This window comes from Oncorhynchus kisutch, linkage group LG2 (assembly GCF_002021735.2).
Source record: "Oncorhynchus kisutch isolate 150728-3 linkage group LG2, Okis_V2, whole genome shotgun sequence".
Taxonomy (NCBI): domain Eukaryota; kingdom Metazoa; phylum Chordata; class Actinopteri; order Salmoniformes; family Salmonidae; genus Oncorhynchus; species Oncorhynchus kisutch.
The window spans coordinates 55,169,600-55,188,264 of NC_034175.2; the positions used below are offsets into that span (position 1 = coordinate 55,169,600).

An 18,665-nucleotide genomic window follows, 5' to 3' on the forward strand; every position below is an offset into this window, starting at 1 on the left:
GTCAGCCACTAATTGTGCAAGTTCTCCCACTTAAAAAGATGAGGCCTGTATTTTCATAATAGATACACTTCAACTATGACAGACAAAATGAGAAAAATTTCCAGAAAATCACATTGTAGGATTTTTAATGAATTTATTTGCAAATTATGGTGGAAAATAAGTATTTGGTCAGTAACAAAAGTTTATCTCAATAATTTGTTATATACCATTTGTTGGCAATGACAGAGGTCAATCGTTTTCTGTAAGTCTTCACAAGGTTTTCACACACTGTTGGTGGTATTTTGGCCCATTCCTTGGCAGATCTCCTCTAGAGCAGTGATGTTTTGGGGCTGTTGCTGGGCAACACGGACTTTCAACTCCCTCCAAAGATTTTCTATGGGGTTGAGATCTGGAGACTGGCTAGGCCAGTCTTACGAAGCCACTCCTTTGTTGCCCGGGCGGTGTGTTTGGGATCATTGTAATGCTGAAAGACCCAGTCATGTTTCATCTTCAATGCCCTTGCTAATGGAAGGAGGTTTTCACTTATAATCTTACGACACATGGCCCCATTCATTATTTCCTTTACACGGATCAGTCGTCCTGGTCCCTTTGCAGAAAAACAGCCCCAAAGCATGATGTTTCCACCGCCATGCTTCACAGTAGGTATGGTGTTCTTTGGATGCAACTCACCATTCTTTGTCCTCCAAACACGACGAGTTGAGTTTTTACCAAAAAGTTATATTACATTCTCCCAATCTACTTCTGGATCATTCAAATGCTCTCTAGCAAACTTCAGACGGGCCTGGACATGTACTGGCTTAAGCAGGGGGACACGTCTGGCACTGCAGGATTTGAGTCCCTGGCGGCGTAGTGTGTTACTGATGGTAGGCTTTGTTACTCTGGTCCCAGCTCTCTGCAGGTCATTCACTAGGCCCCCCCATGTGGTTCTGGGATTTTTGCTCAACATTCTTGTGATAATTTTGACCCCACGGGGTGAGATCTTGTGTGGAGCCCCAGATCGAGGAAGATTATCAGTGGTCTTGCATGTTTTCCATTTCCTAATTTTATTTTACTAGGCAAGTCAGTTAAGAACAAATTCTTATTTTCAATGACAGCCTAGGAACAGTGGGTTAACTGCCTGTTCAGGGGCAGAACGACAGATTTGTACCTTGTCAGCTCGGGGATTCGAACTTGCAACCTTTCGGTTACTAGTCCAACGCTCTAACCACTAGGCTACCCTGCCGCTAATAATTGCTCTTTTTTTGCCTCACTGTATATACTGTATACAATTTGTACCTTTATTTAACTAGGCAAGTCAGTTAAGAACAAATTCTTATTTTCAATTACAGCCTAGGAACAGTGGGTTACCTGCCTGTTCAGGGGCAGAACGACAGATTTGTACCTTGTCAGCTGTTGCAACCTTTTGGTTACTAGTCCAACAGTCAAACCACTAGACTACCCTGCCGTCCCAAACGAGGGCTTGACATGGGCAGGAGCTCACCGGAGCTGAGTATGTTCACGTCAAATGTTCTACTGCTCGAGTTCCTGCACCTCTTATAAAATATTATCTTAAAGGTATTGTGGATCTCCTGTACCTACAGTACCTACACCCAAAATGATTAATGGCAGCTATTTCAGTCTAAGTACTGCACATTCTCACAACTTTACATGTTATTAAACAGTGAGACAAAGTAGTAGCAGTAAGGAGATAAATCATGAGTGGTTCTCCACTGGAAATCACATCTTCTTATTCCAAACCAGTGTTCTTCAATATTCCATTGGGTATTCTATCCTGCCATTTGGTCTATGTATTTACATAGGCCACATGGTTACAGTAATAAGTCAGTACGGTATGTAATTTTGCCTTCTTTTCATATTGTAGCGACCCTGGTTTATAAGGGTGGATATCGACTCTGCCACTTGAGCATATTTTTGTGTGGCACAGTCGATGGCTAGCTGGGCTTCGGGCCAGTAGGCTTCCTGCCTGTTTCATTACTCTTAATGGGATAATCCACCCCCAGAAATAAAAATCCTGAAACCCTTGTCAATATGGTGAAAGTTTCTATCAGTGGGGGGGGGCAAAAAAAATCTCCCTGATTTAAGTTCTATGTGATCAGTCTGTGAAATCATGAAATCATAAAGGAACGCGTCATAAATGGTTCTGTCCGTTTGGATAACACACTATCACATTTCATACCGGTTTTAAAACAATTAACTGCCCTCCAGTTCGCCAACAGATGGTATGGTCATACTTGTCTAGAACTCATCTATCCATGTATATCGTCATGACAACGTATATTTCGCTTAGATGTGCTCAATCTAAACAGTGTACCAAATTATTCAACAGTTTATCCTTTAAGTACCATCTCGTAATGCACTCTGTGTCTATGGGAAACGTGGGAAAGGACTCGGTACGTGCTCTGAGCAGAGGCAAACTGAAAATTGAACTCGTGAGATGTACTCCTAAATTGATAGTGCAGGTTTTTTTTGGGCGATTTTAAAGCTATCTAACTACTTCACATGCTGATATTGGTCCTGGTATTATTGTGTGTAGCTACGTTTGCTAGTGTTGATGATAAGATTGGAGGAACTGGACTCGGCCAAGAACCAGGACTCGGTGGAATAAAGTATAATGTAAGGCTGTTTATTCAGTGAAAAGTATTGCTCCGGCGTGCACGGACTCGTTCAATTGACTCGGAAGGAGACAGCTGAAGAGAGCCCCGAAACATAGTGTGCATAGCATTTTGTACATAGAATGACGTAGGTAGAATCGTCTTTGTTCTTGCTTTGGACTGGTTGGCGTGGAACAGCAGGGCTTGGTCTGGTCCCGCTGTCACTTCTCCATTGGTGCAGAACTGAGTTCTTTGTTCTCTGTGCTGAGGTGTGTGTGTGTGTGTGTGTGAACTGTGGTTATGGAGTTTCAGCCACCTGTGCGGGGGGGGGGGGGGGGGGGGGGGGGGCAGTGCGGTTAGTATCTGCTGGGAACAGGGGGAGGGGAGGTTATGAAACAGAGAGCATTTATTAGTGCAAGCTATAATTGCATGGTAAGGCCACAAGCAGACAACAGTCAGGGAATGCTTTATTACATGTGTTAATATGTTATTACACTAGTAGCAAGCCCAGAGATAGCGTTGTATTGTAGTGTTCTTGGGGTTGTACTCATCCTTCTTCTTCCTCCAAACACGGCGAGTGGAGTTTAGACCAAAAAGCTCTATTTTTGTCTCATCAGACCACATTACCTTCTCCCATTCCTCCGCCGGATCATCCAGATGGTCATTGGCAAACTTCAGACGGGCCTGGACATGCGCTGGCTTGAGCAGGGGGACCTTACGTGCGCTGCAGGATTTTAATCCATGACGGCGTAGTGTGTTACTAATGGTTTTCTTTGAGACTGTGGTCCCAGCTCTCTTCAGGTCATTGACCAGGTCCTGCCGTGTAGTTCTGGGCTGATCCCTCACCTTCCTCATGATCATTGATGCCCCACGAGGTGAGATCTTGCATGAAGCCCCAGACCGAGGGTGATTGACCGTCATCTTGAACTTCTTCCATTTTCTAATAATTGCGCCAACAGCTGTTGCATTCTCACCAAGCTGCTTGCCTATTGTCCTGTAGCCCATTCCAGCCTTGTGCAGTTCTACCATTTTATCCCTGATGTCCTTACACAGCTCTCTTGTCTTGGCCAGTGTGGAGAGGTTGGAGTCTGTTTGATTGAGTGTGTGGACAGGTGTCTTTTATACAGGTAACGAGTTCAAACAGGTGCAGTTAATACAGGTAATGAGTGGAGAACAGGAGGGCTTCTTAAAGAAAAATGAACAGGTCTTTGAGAGACGGACTTCTTACTGGTTGGTAGGTGATCAAATACTTATGTTATGCAATAAAGTGCAAATTAATTACTTAAAAATCATACAATGTGATTTTCTGGATTCTCCGGATTTTCCGTCTTTTAGATTCCGTCTCTCACCAACTACCATTCTGTATACTACTGGCCCTTCCTTGGACACTGTGCTAACTAACCTCCGAACGAGCTTCAATGCCATACAACACTCCTTCTGTGGCCTCCAACTGCTCTTAAATGCTAGTAAAACCAAATGCATGCATTTCAACCGTTCGCTGCCCGCACCCGCCCGCCCGACCAGCATCACCACCCTGGACGGTTCCAACTTAGAATATGTGGACAACTATAAATACCTAGGTGTCTGGCAAATTGCAAAAATCGCTGAAGTTGGAGACTTTTATTTCCCTCACCAACTTTAAACATCAACTTTCTGAGCAGCTAACCGATCACTGCAGCTGTACGTAGTCTATCTGTAAATATCCCACCCAATCTACCTACCTCATCCCCATACTGTTTTTCTTTCATTTACTTTTCTGCACTTTTGCACATCTGCTCATTTATCACTCCAGTGTTAATCTGCTAAATTGTAACTATTCTCTCCTATGGCATATTTATTGCCTCCCTCCTCATGCATTTTGCACACACTGTATATAGACTTTCTTTTTTCTACTCTGTCATTGACTTGTTTGTGTTATTGGCTTGTTTATTGTTTATTTCATGTGTAAGTCTGTGTTGTCTGTGTCACACTGCTTTGCTTTATCTTGGCCAGGTCGCAGTTGCAAATGAGAACTTGTTCTCAACTAGCCTACCTGGTTAAATAAAGGTTAAATAAATCAAATCAAATGACTCCTGCATACTTTGTTGACTACAATCTTTCTTTACCCAACTGTGGGACACACTATGTTTGTTTCCACACTTGGGACTCTGACTCTCTATTGGTTACACAGACTTTTGGCCTCCCATCCTATTCTAACCACCTCTTGCCGGCTTTGTATTCATGTTACCTGATGAAATGACTGTATAATATGATCTTGTTGCCATCTGATACACATTCAGATGTCATAAATCAGCACTGCAGAGCTCTCCCTGTACTATGCCGTGCTTTGATTATATTACCACTGATGATATCTGGAAATGTTCACGTACACCCTGGGCCATCTACTGTTGTTAGCCCCAATTCTGACTTGTGCTCTGATATCTGCTTCACTGATTTCTGTTCTCGTAAAAGCCTGGGTTTTCTGCACAGTAACACTAGAAGCTTATTACCTCAAATTTAGAAATTTAAAGTGTGGGTTCACAGCTCCTATCCAGATGTGTTGGTCATTACTGAGATGTGGTTAAGGAAGAGTGTTTTGTATACTGATGTTAACCTTTCTGGTTATAACCTTTTTCGGCAAGACAGATCTTCCAAAGGTGTGGGAGTGGCAATCTTTACCAAGGATCACCTTCAGTGCTCGGTTGTCTCCACCAAGTCCGTGCCCAAACTATTTGATTTGCTGGTTTTAGGCATTAAACTTTCAAAAAGCTCTTTGTTGACTGTTGCTGGTTGCTATCGTAGTCCATCAGCACCAGCCTGTACCCTACCTGCCCTAAGCTCTCTCCTAGCCCCTTACACTAAATCTGAATTTGTCCTGCTAGGTGACCTAAACTGGGACATGCTTAAACCACCTGACCAAGTACAAAAGCAATGGGACTAACTAAATCTTTCTCAGAATATCACCAATCGTACAAGGTGTGACTCCAAACACCCAGAAAAGACTACTCTCCTTGATGTTATCCTCACAAATAATACTGATAGGTATCAGACTGGTGTTTTCTGTAATGACCTTAGAGGTCACTGTTTTACAGCATGTGTTTGTGATGGCTGCTCAGTGAAACGACCAGTCCTGATTTGTCATAGACGCTTGCTAAAAAACTTTAATGAGCAAGCCTTCCTTCATGAACTGGCCTCTGTAAAATGGTATAGAATCAGCTTGATCCTCTCTTCTTTTTGATATTTTCAGTAGTATTGTTAACAAACACGCCCACATAAAGAAAATACGATTTAAAGGCAGGTTCAGCCCCTGGTTCGACCATGATCTTACAGAGTTACTCCACCTCAGTAATTGCATTTGGCGAACGGCTCGGCACACGCATACTCAAACTGACTGGCTATCGTTCAGGCAAATGAGAAATAAGTGCACAGGCTATCCGGAAGGCCAAAGTTAGTTACTTTAAGGAGCAGTTCTCTCTCTGTGGCTCTAAACCCAAGAAGTTCTGGAAAACAGTTAGACCTGGAGAAGAAAACATCCTCCTCAGCTTCCCACGTCCCGTAATGTTGATGATGTGGTTGTTACTGACAAGAAGCACATGGCTCAGCTCTTTACTCACCACTTCATTAAGTCAGGATTCCTATTTGACTCATGCCTCCTTGCCCATCCAACATTTCCTCATCTCCAACCCCTTCTAATGCAACTATCCCCGATGCTTCTCCCTCTTTTCCCCCTGCCCCGCTACAATGTTCTCCCTGCAGGAAATCACTGAGTCTGAGGTGCTAAAGGAGCTCCTTAAACTTGACCCCAATTAAAAAACATCTGGTGGGCAAGCGATCGCCAACACTGGACATTTGAGGAGTGGAAAGACAAATCCTGGTTAGTGTTGCGTCATGCTGATGGCAGAGTCAGAATTTGGAGTAAACAGCATGAGTCCATGGCCCCATCCTGCCTGTTGTCAACTGTACAGGCTGATGGAGGTGGTGTAATGTTGTGGGGAATGTTTTCCTGGCACATGTTAGGTCCCTTGATACCAATTGAGCAACGTTTCCATCCCCCAACGAATTCAGGCTGTTCTGGAGGCAAAAGGGGGTCCGACCTGGTTCTAGAGTGTATATTCCCCTGTCTATTCTCTTCCTTTAGTTATCTGTCAATGTTGTACAATGTTATAGCTATAGTAAATGTTTATGAATGAATGCTTTGCCGTCTATAAGGGTTAGAACTTGGAAACCAACAGTTGGATCAAGATTCAAGAAATTGTAGGCCAATGAGGCAAATGAGTGCAAACTAAACCATAATGGTGCAATGAATCTGACTGGAATGTTGATGACTGAATGGAGAATTTTAGCATTTTAACTAACATTAAACCTAACCGTTGTCCTAACCTTAACCTAATTCTCCTAACCTACTACGTTACTTCTCCTAACCTGCTACGAAAAGTACATTCTGATCATAGCTGTATACTATCTAGTCCTCGCCTTCAATGTTTTAAATAAATATAGTGTTTTAACGTAGGCTATTTATTTATTGGTTAAGGACAGATACAACGATTCAATGTTTTAATTGTATCTATTCCTAACAGATTAGGCTCTTATTATCTATGTATCTATTATTAACTCTACTCTAAAACTCTCATAAACCATCTAGTAATAAAAAGTCAAAGTCGTAACAGTTTTAGTTAAAAGCCCATCTTTTATTCAAACAGACTTTGACATCTCTACACTGCGATCGTGAGGGAGAAGCGGAAAAGGGCGGTTAGGCCAGGTAGGTTACCCGGCCTGTCTCACGCCTCCTGCGGACCCCTCTCCTTTGATGCCAGGTCACCCTGGGTCGGCGGCGCCCGCGGACAGGGTGGCTTGTGGGTTCTCTGCAATTATGAACTTTGGGACAGGTAAGGACATCTCAGGACATTGTGCCCTCTTCTATCCCTCTTCTCCATTTTATTTGTCTGGTTGAAGGTCAGGTTGGGCGAGGTACAAGTAGGAGGGGCGGAGTTCTCCTTTTGTCATCCTCGACTTGATTTGTTTAAAACAAACTTTAATGGATGAATTTTTTTTTATAAAAAAATGTAATCAAATAAAATAGAGGAGGAGGGGTTGGGTATAGGGTACGAACCCGGTTTAGGGTACGGGGTTTGGTTTGGGGTAAATAATTGTTTAAAAAATAGAAAGTTGGAGATGGAAACTTCAGGATATGGGAGGGGGGTGGTGGTTTGTGAATGGTTGTGGTTTATGTTTTTTGTGTTTTCCATCTTTCAACAGGAGTTGCAGAGAGGATTACAGAGTTACAGAGTAGCAACATCTCATCTTACTGGCGTTCTGAACTTTAGGTAAGTAATTAGGTATTCATGATTAAAGTATGCATGTCTTAAAACATGTTTTAAAAAGACATTTATGTGAATTGTTTTATGTAAAACATTCTTAAAAGCTGGCAGCCTCTGTGCTTCTGCATAGGTGAGTTGAAATGATCTGAAACATTTATATAATGTCAGCCTCCAGTGTTATTAAGAGTTAACTGAAAAAAATAAATCAACTTAAAGTGCATTTAAACTGTGGTTAAGACTGCTAAAATGTCAGCTTCTATTGCACTATCCTTGACAGGTAGGTTTAAAATGGTATAATGGTTTAAAGTAAGTCCAGTGGTTAAAATAACTGGAGTTAAAATGTTGAAATATCAGCAGGAGAAAGAGCGTATATAATCATAATAAAATGGAACAGATATCCACTCTAAAATGGTTTTAAAAGAGGTTCAGAACTGATAAAAATGCTCAATATCTAAGAAGCACATAGAGGGGGGTGCTAGATAAAAATCGGTGTGGGTTGGCTTGTTCATCCTCAATCATGGGTTTCAGAGATGGGTTGTACACTGACCTGAGTGTAAACCTGCACCCAAGAACGGCCATCCTCTCCTCAACTGCTCTCAGTCCTAAAGGTTCATGTAGTGTGTGTTTGTGTACGTGGGGAGTCTGTATGCCATCTTGATGGTAAGGTTTTGAATGGTCTGAAGTTTTCTGACGTGAGACCTGCCCACTTTACACCAGGCCGGTGTAGCATACTCAAAGAGCGGCTGAATGCACCTCAGGTAGACTCAGTGGCTGTTCCCTGGGGAGGCTCCTCCTTTTCTTTTACAGAGTACCCTCAGGTGGTTCAGGCGCTTCATTCCCTCCTTCTCCAGGCAGTCTGTGGTCACGCCAGGAAATTTTTTCTTGGAATGTGACCCCAAGGAACTTGGCCGTTGGGGTCATCTAGAGTGCCTGTCCATACAGTTTAAGGTCCACTTGCTTAGTTCTTTTGGGGCGCCTGGAGAAGGGGACGCAGTGGGTCTTCAGGGGGTTAAGTTTGCCCCGCCACAGATTTGCTCAGTTCTTGATCTCTGTTATGCACTTCTGTAGCTTTTTTCCTGCATGGGCAAAGTTCTCAGAGGAGGCCCAATAACAGAGATTGTCTGCGAACTGGGCCACATGTCCCTCTCTTGGGTGGGGGTAATAAATATCACAGATGTACATTAAAAACAGTAGAGAGCTGAGGGTGGAGCCTTGGGATACTCCCGCCTCTGGAGAGAACCTGGATGATGTGGGTTCTCCTTCTCCCATACAATCTCCCACTGATTTAAAAAGCTGTTTAAAAGAGTGGCCATCTGAGTGGGGAGTTTCAGGTTTGTATCTGATAGCCTATAGATGAGCCCATTGTGCCACATCTTATCAAATGCCTTTTCACTGTCAAAGAAGACAGCCACCGCCACCTCTTTTTTTTGTTAAACCCGCTTTGTACAGCCTCGGCCAGGCTCAGGATGTTGATCTCTTCGTCCTGAAGCTTGCCTGATGTACTCTGAGTGCTCCGCTGTTGTTGAAGTGTCTCAGGTGCCGGCTAACCAGGACCCTCTCCAGCAGCTTCAAGAGGTTGATGGGCCTATAGTTGGCTGGCTGGTGAGGGTCCTTACCTGGCCTGGGGATCATTGTGACAACCGCCGACTTCCAGGGCTTGGGGAAATGTGTGGTGTGCACACAGAGGGTGCAGAGGTCACAGAGCTGGTAGTGGAACTCAGGGGAGGCCTCCTTGATGAGTCAGTTGTCGATAGTGTCCTCCCCTGGTGCCTTGATCTTCAGTTTCTTGATGTGCTCTTGCAGCTCAGTGACAGTGACAGGAGTAATGAGGGGGTGACTTGTGTCGAGGTTGGGGCTTATGGGTAGATGGGTGGGGATAAAAACCTGACGGTCAATGATGGTCTTCCACTCAGGGTCAAACAGGGGGCCTCCAGGGCAACGGTTTATGTTTTTCAGATGCTCTTCAAAAACATTGGCCTTCTCCCTGTCCTCCACTATTTTCCCTTGTTATTTTAGTTTTGTGACCTTGCTGTTGCTTTTCTTCCTGTTGAGTTGGTGGATTTTCTGCAGAATGTTCTGGGCTTGGGATCATTGTTTAGGTCTGAGTAAAATGTGTCCTGTTTTCTCCCTCCCTCTCTTCATTTATATTCCTATTTGTGCTTGCAGTTGGTTTACTCTGTGTTTTACCTCAGTTGGCCTTATCATGAATTCTCTCCTCGGCTCCCTTTTCTGGTGGATAAGGAGTAATGGAGCACCATGCACAGACTTCATGGAGACCACTGGATATGACGAGGATTTGGCCAATCAGGACGGCCCTCTGGTCCAGGCATAGGGGGTTTGGGTCACAGGGGGGCAGAACAAGAGCTTTGGTAATTGTGGTTTCCCAGTCTGCAGTTTTGTAATCATGTTGGATTCTTCTATGTACAGACTAGGATTGAAGGCAGAGGGAGGTGAGGATAAGAGAGCGGGGGTCTCTTTTGTAGGGCTTGAGTGATGTCATCATGGGATAAATTATGCAATAATTAGACAGTTAGAATTTTGCCCATTCTCATACTGCTACTGCACTGACTACACACACCTTGATTTGTGAATGTTTAGCAGCTTTTTTGAAAGCCTTCAAATATCCTATTCAATCTGACAACTGGTAAAGTTAGGCTTATTTTACTGAATAACTTTTGTGTAAAATAAAATGTTAAGCATGATGTCATATCTTGTGTACTGTATGTGTAGAAGACAACATTGCCATGTGTTAAGCATAGTCTTACAAGACAATGGTAAAATGATTATAGTCTCTCCAAGAAATCTTTCAAATGTTTGCTTCTTTATTTCGCAGGACCCCAATTTTCAAGAAATACATGATTAGCCTCGCAAACCTAAAAACAACAAGCATTATGACTTGCACTGATATGTAAAATACATAATATACAAAACAAAATAAATATAATTAATATTTCAATAGCATGCCTCACAATGCAAACGGCGTATGTACTTTATGTATACATTAGAATGACAACTATGAAGAGATGAAGCATCATTTTTCCAAATCCCATTTTATTAATAAAAACAAAAGCCCTGGATCTACCACTCTAATCTAGGCTTATAACAAAGCTCTGATTTTACATTGTACCTTGATGCATACAAGTAACACAGCCTAAATGTCTTACAAGCTGGTTGACGGCACCCATCCATCTGCGCAACATACAACAGTCTGTCTACACCGGAAACAGTCGGCTGGGCAGTTAGTGCCTTATTCAAACGCCTTCAGAATGAATTTACATTACTGGCACATCTTTTTACACGTCAAGGTATTGCGGGGGAAGAAAAACGTATATAAAATACATTGCTTATAGTCAAACAAGGCAGTTTGACAAAGAGAACGGCCTAGAAACTCTACAGCACCTGTAAGGGAAAAGGAGAGATAGATGAATGCTTTGCTTTCTGTACATTCTAGAAGGTTTAGTAGCACCATGTAAAAGCTTGAGTCAACTGTCTTAAGGGCTTTTCACACTACATGTTCTTAGCCCAGGGCCAACCTTAACCCTGGTTGAAAACGAGCCCTGGGCTACGTGCAGTGTGTTTATGACTTAAGAGGGACAAGCGACAGGCAAGGTAAAGCTTTAAGGGAAATAGTCCATTTCAGTTCAGTCAGTGCTTTCAGCCTCTTCATTTTTGTTTCCTCCCCTCATCTCCATGTCATGTGCGGTAAGCAATGTAAGTTGATCTCAGAACCATATTCTATCTTTAACAGCTCTTAGTAAGTTAATATGGCTTGGCGAGGCAGAGTACAACAGATGGAAGGAATGCAGTCACACCGGGTGATTGACAGGATTTTAGTTCTGGAGCACGTGATGGTCAGGCGCTGTGTTGACATGATGACAAAGGTCAGAGGTGTTCTTTCCTGTCCTGAATCTCTGGTGGACTGCTGGCTGCTGCGATTCTGTAGCCTGGTCCCAGATCTGTTTATGCTGTCTTGTAAACTCCTATGATTGTCACACCAATGGCCATAGGATGTCGTCGAGACAGCACAAACTGATCTGGGACTAGGTTAGCTGTTGAAGGTGCTCCATTAGCTTTTCTCAGTGTCCGTCTCCAGTTCCAGTTCCTCTCCATCTTGTAGTTCTTTGTCCACTTCTTGTAGTTCCTGGTCATCTTGTAGTTCTTCATCATCTTGTAGTTCTTTGTCCTGGTCATGTATCTGATCATACTGTAGCTGCTCAACGTCTTCTTCATCTTCCTCGTGCAGAGTCAGTTTCCTGTCCTCCACCAGCTTCATCTTGTCCCGGATGTGTAAAGCAGAGGACGCCATGTCTCCTGGGCTGCCGAAGTACTGCTCACTCCTAAAGGGGGACATAGCGGAGGGAAGGAATCAACAACAAGCCATCAGTTCTCCTCTTAAAGTGGCATACATCATTAGATCTTCAAACATCTTCATGTACACTATGACATTGATAAATGGTTATAGTGGATGGATAACATCAGTTGCCAGTGTAAATTAAGTTTGGTACTTGAGGAGTAAATTGGAAATAACTTTACCAGCATTGACGTTAACCCGCACCATGACAAGTTTCAGGGAGTCACTAAAGTCATGCAGGTTTTAGTGTGACCTGTCCTCTGTTTCTTACCCATCTGGGAATATAACAGGGACAGTGAGTCTGTCCAGTAGAGCCTTCCCCACCGTTTCCACCTCCTCATAGGTCTCCTGCTCAAACTCCACTGGGAGATCACCCTGCTCTGGGCTGGTTTGGACCAGAACCTGGGATGGAGAAGACAGTGTTGTGTTCATATTTCAGAACATATGGATTCTTTAGACATTCAGAATGGTGAAAACAGAGAGCCACAAAGAGAGAGCCACAAAGAGAGAGACACAAAGAGAGAGCCACAAACAGAGAGTCAGTGTCATGAAAAGAGTGTGGTTGTTTGGCCTGGCAAAGTGGTTTTATGGCTGACTGAATGGGAGCTGATAATTATGAGTCTTTTACTCTGCTGGTCTCGACTGCTCTAGGGAAGAAATTATGAGTCCTCATTGTCCGAGACGAGTCAAGACTAAGTAAAAACCTGTCCAACACAGAGACAAGACTGAGACACTCAATATATGGTCTCGAGACTGGACTCACTACAACACTGATCATTAAAGAGGCTGCTCTGGAGTTTAGTTGCTAATTGTTTACCTAAAATGTTGGCTTGAGTGTTGCCTGTCATCACTACCTTCTGTCATGAAACCTCACAACCTGTAGGTTTTCCATAGGCTCAAATAAGCTTTAGGCAGGGAGAAAGCCGTTTCTTGGTGTCTCATTCTTTACACAGTAACTATTGTCCATTCTCCACCCACCTTCTCAGCTGCGGTGTGGAAAGAGCATGCCATTTCCAGCCGATGGACCCTCTCCTCAGAGGTGACAGTGAACTGTTTCCAGACCCGGTTGAGGCGTGGCAGGGTGTCACCGGAGGAGCGTGTGGTGCAGCGTAGAGACTGACACAACACCACCGTCGCCTGAAGCAGCTGACGGCCGTAGTCATAGGTGCTCTGAAACACAGAGAAAGGGGGAGATGCTCAGGGTTGTGTTCAGGGTTGTGTTCAGGGTTGTGTTCTGTACATGTATGTCAACAGCTTGCCACGAGAGATCAGTACCTGTGCAACATCCACAAATTTCTTGTGTTTCTCCAGCAGCACTTTGGTTTCCTGTGCATCGTCCCCGAGCCTGATGTGGGTCTTCAGGAGAGCATCCAGCAGCTCACCAAGCCACTCCACCGCCTGAGAATCAACACAGGTATGAGGTTTACAAGGTCTTCTTAACAACAAAAACAATATGTCAATAATAACAATACAACACATCAGTGACGTGTTAAAATATGCAACCCAGAACCAAAGATTAAACTAACAGACAGACAGAGATGAAGAAGGGAAGGTCCATAGACTGACCTGTGATGCATCTTCCTCACACTTGAAAAGCTGGACCATCTGAAGCATCTTCAGTCTCCTCACATCCACCATGTCTTCACATCTAGACAGAACCAAAACACTCTTAAAACATGACAATGGTCATTTCCATGTCAATATCCATGGCAAAGGCCAAAATTCTATGATATTACAGAAATTGTCTGACTCGTGGAAGCTTTGTAAACAACTTCAGCATTATCTGGAGCAGCTGCAGCCCTGCAGGCTCAGGAAAAAATACATCTGGGTAAACCTTTGTTTCCGGAGTTGCATGTCCTCCATAACTCCTTGGATATGATCAATGTTTTCTTTGTTTTCAATGGGCACGTCCTTCCCATAGGACCAGGTTGTCTGGTTGGACATCTGATCCATCACGACTTGCCCTTTCTCCCTCAGGCCTGCCAGGGATCCCTCTGGACAGAGCATCACAGCAGAGAATATTCCTCAATAACCAAACTAACACTACTGATAGTTATAAAATATTCCAACCAAACTTTATTCTTGCAGTTATCCATCTACAGTTGAAGTCGGAAGTTTACATACACTTAGGTTGGAGTCATTAAAACTAGTTTTTCAACCACTCCACACATTTATTGTTAACAAACGATAGTTTGTCGGTTAGGACATCTACTTTGTGCTTGACACAAGTCGTGTTTCCAACAATTGTTTACAGACAGATTATTTCACTGTATCACAATTCCAGTGGATCAGAAGTTTACATACACTAAGTTGACTGTGCCTTTAAACAGCTTGGACAATTCCAGAAAATGATGTCATGGCTTTAGAAGCTTCTGATAGGCTACTTGACATCATTTGAGTCAATTGGAGGTGGAGCTGTGGATGTATTTCAAGGCCTACCTTCAAACTCAGTGCCTCTTTGCTTGACATCATGGGAAAATCAAAGGAAATCAGCCAAGACCCCAGAAAAAAAAATTGTAGACCTCCACAAGTCTGGTTCATCCTTGGGAGCAATTTCCAAATGCCTGAAGGTACCACATTCATCTGTACAAACAATAGTACGCAAGTATAAACACCATGGGACCACGCAGCCGTCATACCGCTCAGGAAGGAGACTCGTTCTGTCTCCTAGAGATGAACGTACTTTGGTGCAAAAAGTGCAAATCAATCCCAGAACAACAGCAAAAGGACCTTGTGAAGATGCTGGAGGAAACAGGTACAAAAGTATCTATATCCACAGTAAAAAGAGTCCAATATCGACATAACCCGAAAGGCTGCTCAGCAAGGAAGAAGCCACTGCTCCAAAACCGTCATAAAAAAAGCCAGACTATGGTTTGCAACTGCACCTGGGGACAAAGATCATACTTTTTGGAGAAATGTCCTCTGGTCTGATGAAATAAAAATAGAACTGTTTGGCCATAATGACCATCGTTATGTTTGGAGGAAAAAGGGGGATGCTTGCAAGCCGAATAACACCATCCCAACCATGAAGCACAGGGGTGGCAGCATCAAGTTGTGGGGGTGCTTTGCTGCAGGAGGGACTGCACCAGTCTCCTCACAAAATAGATGGGATCATGAGGCAGGAAAATGATATGGATATATTAAAGCAACATCTCAAGACATCAGACAGGAAGTTAAAGCTTGGTCGCAAATGGGTCTTCCTAATGGACAATGATCCCAAGCATACTTCCAAAGATGTGGCAAAATGGCTTAAGGATAAAAAAGTCAAGGTATTGGAGTGGCCATCACAAAGCCCTGACCTCAATCCTATAGAAAATTTGTGGGCAGAACTGAAAGCGCCTGTGTGAGGAAGGAGGCCTACAAACCTGACTCAGACCAGCTCTGTCAGGAGAAATGGGCCACAATTCACCCAACTTATTGTGGGGAGCTTGTAGAAGGCTACCCGAAACATTTGACCCAAGTTAAACAATTTAAAGGCAATGCTACCAAATACTAATTGAATGTATGTAAACTTCTAAACCACTGGGAATGTGATGAAAGAAATAAAAGCTGAAATAAATCATTCTCTATACTATTATTCTGACATTTCACATTATTAAAATAAAGTGGTGATCTTAACTGACCTAAGACAGGGAATTTTTACTAGGATTAAATGTCAGGAATGGTGAAAAACTGAGTTTAAATGTATTTAGCTAAGGTGTATGTACTTCTGACTTCAACTGTAATAAGACAGTGTGTTTCATTTAAAAATAATAAATTAATAATAACATTACAAAAATAAACAGTAAGAATAGAATTATAGAATTGTGCTTACCAACACTCTTGAGTTTCTCCTCGAGGTGTTTGAGTGTTTGTTGGATGGCAGCCCCGTCAGTGGGGGCCACGTCTGCACAGAGCATGCCCAGTAGACCATCCAGTTGCTGGGACAGCTGCGAGGGTAAACTGGGGCGTTAGTCCAAAGGCAACACAAAGCTGTAGTCCATACATAGTCTATATTATTATGACTGAATCCCAAAGTAGATTGGAGGACTTGATAAGTGTAAGCAATATGGGTGGTGGTAGCTCCATCTTGCCATCTGATTGTTGCCACATTGCTTTCACATATCGATCTACAGTACACAAATGCTAAGGGACTGGCCCTAGGTACTGACTTGGTGATTTAGAGTAAGAATCACTGTCGCTCTTGTTCTTGGCTGTATAGGTATTTTGCTATTATCAAATAAATTCAATCAATCACTGAATTAATCCATGAAACATACATCCTGTGCGGTGCCGTGGAACTCGTGTGCTGACTGCAGTACGTTCTGCCTGGACTCCAGTTGGCTGGCCTGTCTGTAACAGACATCACTGAGCTGCTGCTGAAGACCCTTCAGCTCCACTAGGTCCTCCTCGTCTCCAGCACTCAGCAACGCTGCTATCTGTTGGTTCAGCTCCACGTACACCGCAAACCACTCCTGTGGATACACAACCAATAATGCACACATTATTACACCGCAAACTACTCCTGTGGATACACAACCAATAACGCACACATTATTACACCACAAACCACTTTTGTGGATACACAACCAATAACACACACATTATTACACCACAAACCACTCCTGTGGATACACAACCAATAACACACACATTATTACACCGTAAACTACTCCTGTGGATACACAACCAATAACACACACATTATTACACCGCAAACCATTCCAGGAAATAAACAACCAATAAGACATTATCATACACAGCAAGCAATCCTGTATATACACAACCAATAAGACATTATCATACACAGCAAGCAATCCTGTATATACACAACCAATAAGACATTATCATACACAGCAAGCAATCCTGTATATACACAACCAATAACACATTATCATACACAGCAAGCAATCCTGTATATACACAACCAATAACACATTATCATACACAGCAATCAATCCTGTATATACACAACCAATAACACATTATTTAAACTCCAGAGCTGACAAAGTACAGATCTGTCGTTCTGCCCCTGAACAGGCAGTTAAACCCACTGTTCCTAGGCCGTCATTGAAAATAAGAATTTGTTCTTAACTGACTTGCCTAGTTAAATAAAGGTAAAATACATTTTAAAAATACAAAATAAGTTATCATGCAGAGCAAGCAATCATGTACAGTGGGGCAAAAAAGTATTTAGTCAGCCAGCAACTGTGCAAGTTCTCCCACTTAAAAAGATGAGGCCTGTAATTTTCATCATAGGTACACTTCAACTATGACAGACAAAATTAGAAAAAAAAATCCAGAAAATCACATTGTAGGATTTTTAATGAATTTATTTGCAAATTATGGTGGAAAATAAGTATTTGGTCACCTACAAACAAGCAAGATTTCTGGCTCTCACAGACCTGTAACTTCTTCTTTAAGAGGCTCCTCTGTCCTCCACTCATTACCTGTATTAATGGCACCTGTTTGAACTTGTTATCAGTATAAAAGACACCTGTCCACAACCTCAAACAGTCACACTCCAAACTCCACTATGGCCAAGACCAAAGAGCTGTCAAAGGACACCAGAAACAAAATTGGAGACCTGCACCAGGCTGGGAAGACTGAATCTGCAATAGGTAAGCAGCTTGGTTTGAAGAAATCAACTGTGGGAGCAATTATTAGGAAATGGAAGACATACAAGACCACTGATAATCTCCCTCGATCTGGGGCTCCACGCAAGATCTCACCTCGTGGGGTCAAAATTATCCCAAGAACGGTGAAGAAAAATCCCATAACCACACGGGGGGATCTAGTGAATGACCTGGTGAATGACCTGCAGAGAGCTGGGACCAAAGTAACAAACTACCATCAGTAACACAATACGCCGCCAGGGACTCAAATCCTGCAGTGCCAGACGTGTCCCCCTGCTTAAGCCAGTACATGTCCAGGCCCGTCTGAAGTTTGCTAGAGAGCATTTGGGTGATCCAGAAGAAGATTGGGAGAATGTCATATGGTCAGATGAAACCAAAATATAACTTTTTTGTAAAAACTCAACTCGTCATGTTTGGAGGACAAAGAATGCTGAGTTGCATCCAAAGAACACCATACCTACTGTGAAGCATGGGGGTGGAAACATCATGCTTTGGGGCTGTTTTTCTGCAAAGGGACCAGGACGACTGATCCGTGTAAAGGAAAGAATGAATGGGGCCATGCATCGTGAGATTTTGAGTGAAAACCTCATTCCATCAGCAAGGGCATTGAAGATGAAACGTGGCTGGGTTTTTCAGCATGACAATGATCCCAAACAAACTGCCCGGCCAACGAAGGAGTGGCTTCGTAAGAAGCATTTCAAGGTCCTGGAGTGGCCTAGGCAGTCTCCAGATCTCAACCCCATAGAAAATCTTTGGAGGGAGTTGAAAGTCCGTGTTGCCCAGCAACAGCCCCAAAACATCACTGCTCTAG

At 43.2% G+C, this 18,665-nt stretch overlaps 1 protein-coding gene across 5 annotated transcripts in view; it reads right to left on the reverse strand.

Moving 5' to 3' along the window:
* Positions 1-10,690: 10,690 nt before the first annotated feature.
* The window catches only part of LOC109868372 (SEC14 domain and spectrin repeat-containing protein 1), a 32,075-nt gene continuing 24,100 nt past the window's right edge, over positions 10,691-18,665 (reverse strand). For all 5 annotated transcript variants that reach the window (XM_020457894.2, XM_020457876.2, XM_020457867.2 and 2 more), the window contains 8 exons: positions 16,499-16,693; positions 16,054-16,168; positions 14,074-14,233; positions 13,806-13,887; positions 13,515-13,637; positions 13,218-13,409; positions 12,511-12,641; positions 10,691-12,225 (listed from right to left, as the gene is read on the reverse strand). In XM_020457894.2, coding sequence (XP_020313483.1) covers positions 11,955-12,225; positions 12,511-12,641; positions 13,218-13,409; positions 13,515-13,637; positions 13,806-13,887; positions 14,074-14,233; positions 16,054-16,168; positions 16,499-16,693 — 1,269 coding nt within the window. In that variant the 3' untranslated portion in view covers positions 10,691-11,954. The remainder of the gene's footprint in view (positions 12,226-12,510; positions 12,642-13,217; positions 13,410-13,514; positions 13,638-13,805; positions 13,888-14,073; positions 14,234-16,053; positions 16,169-16,498; positions 16,694-18,665) is intronic.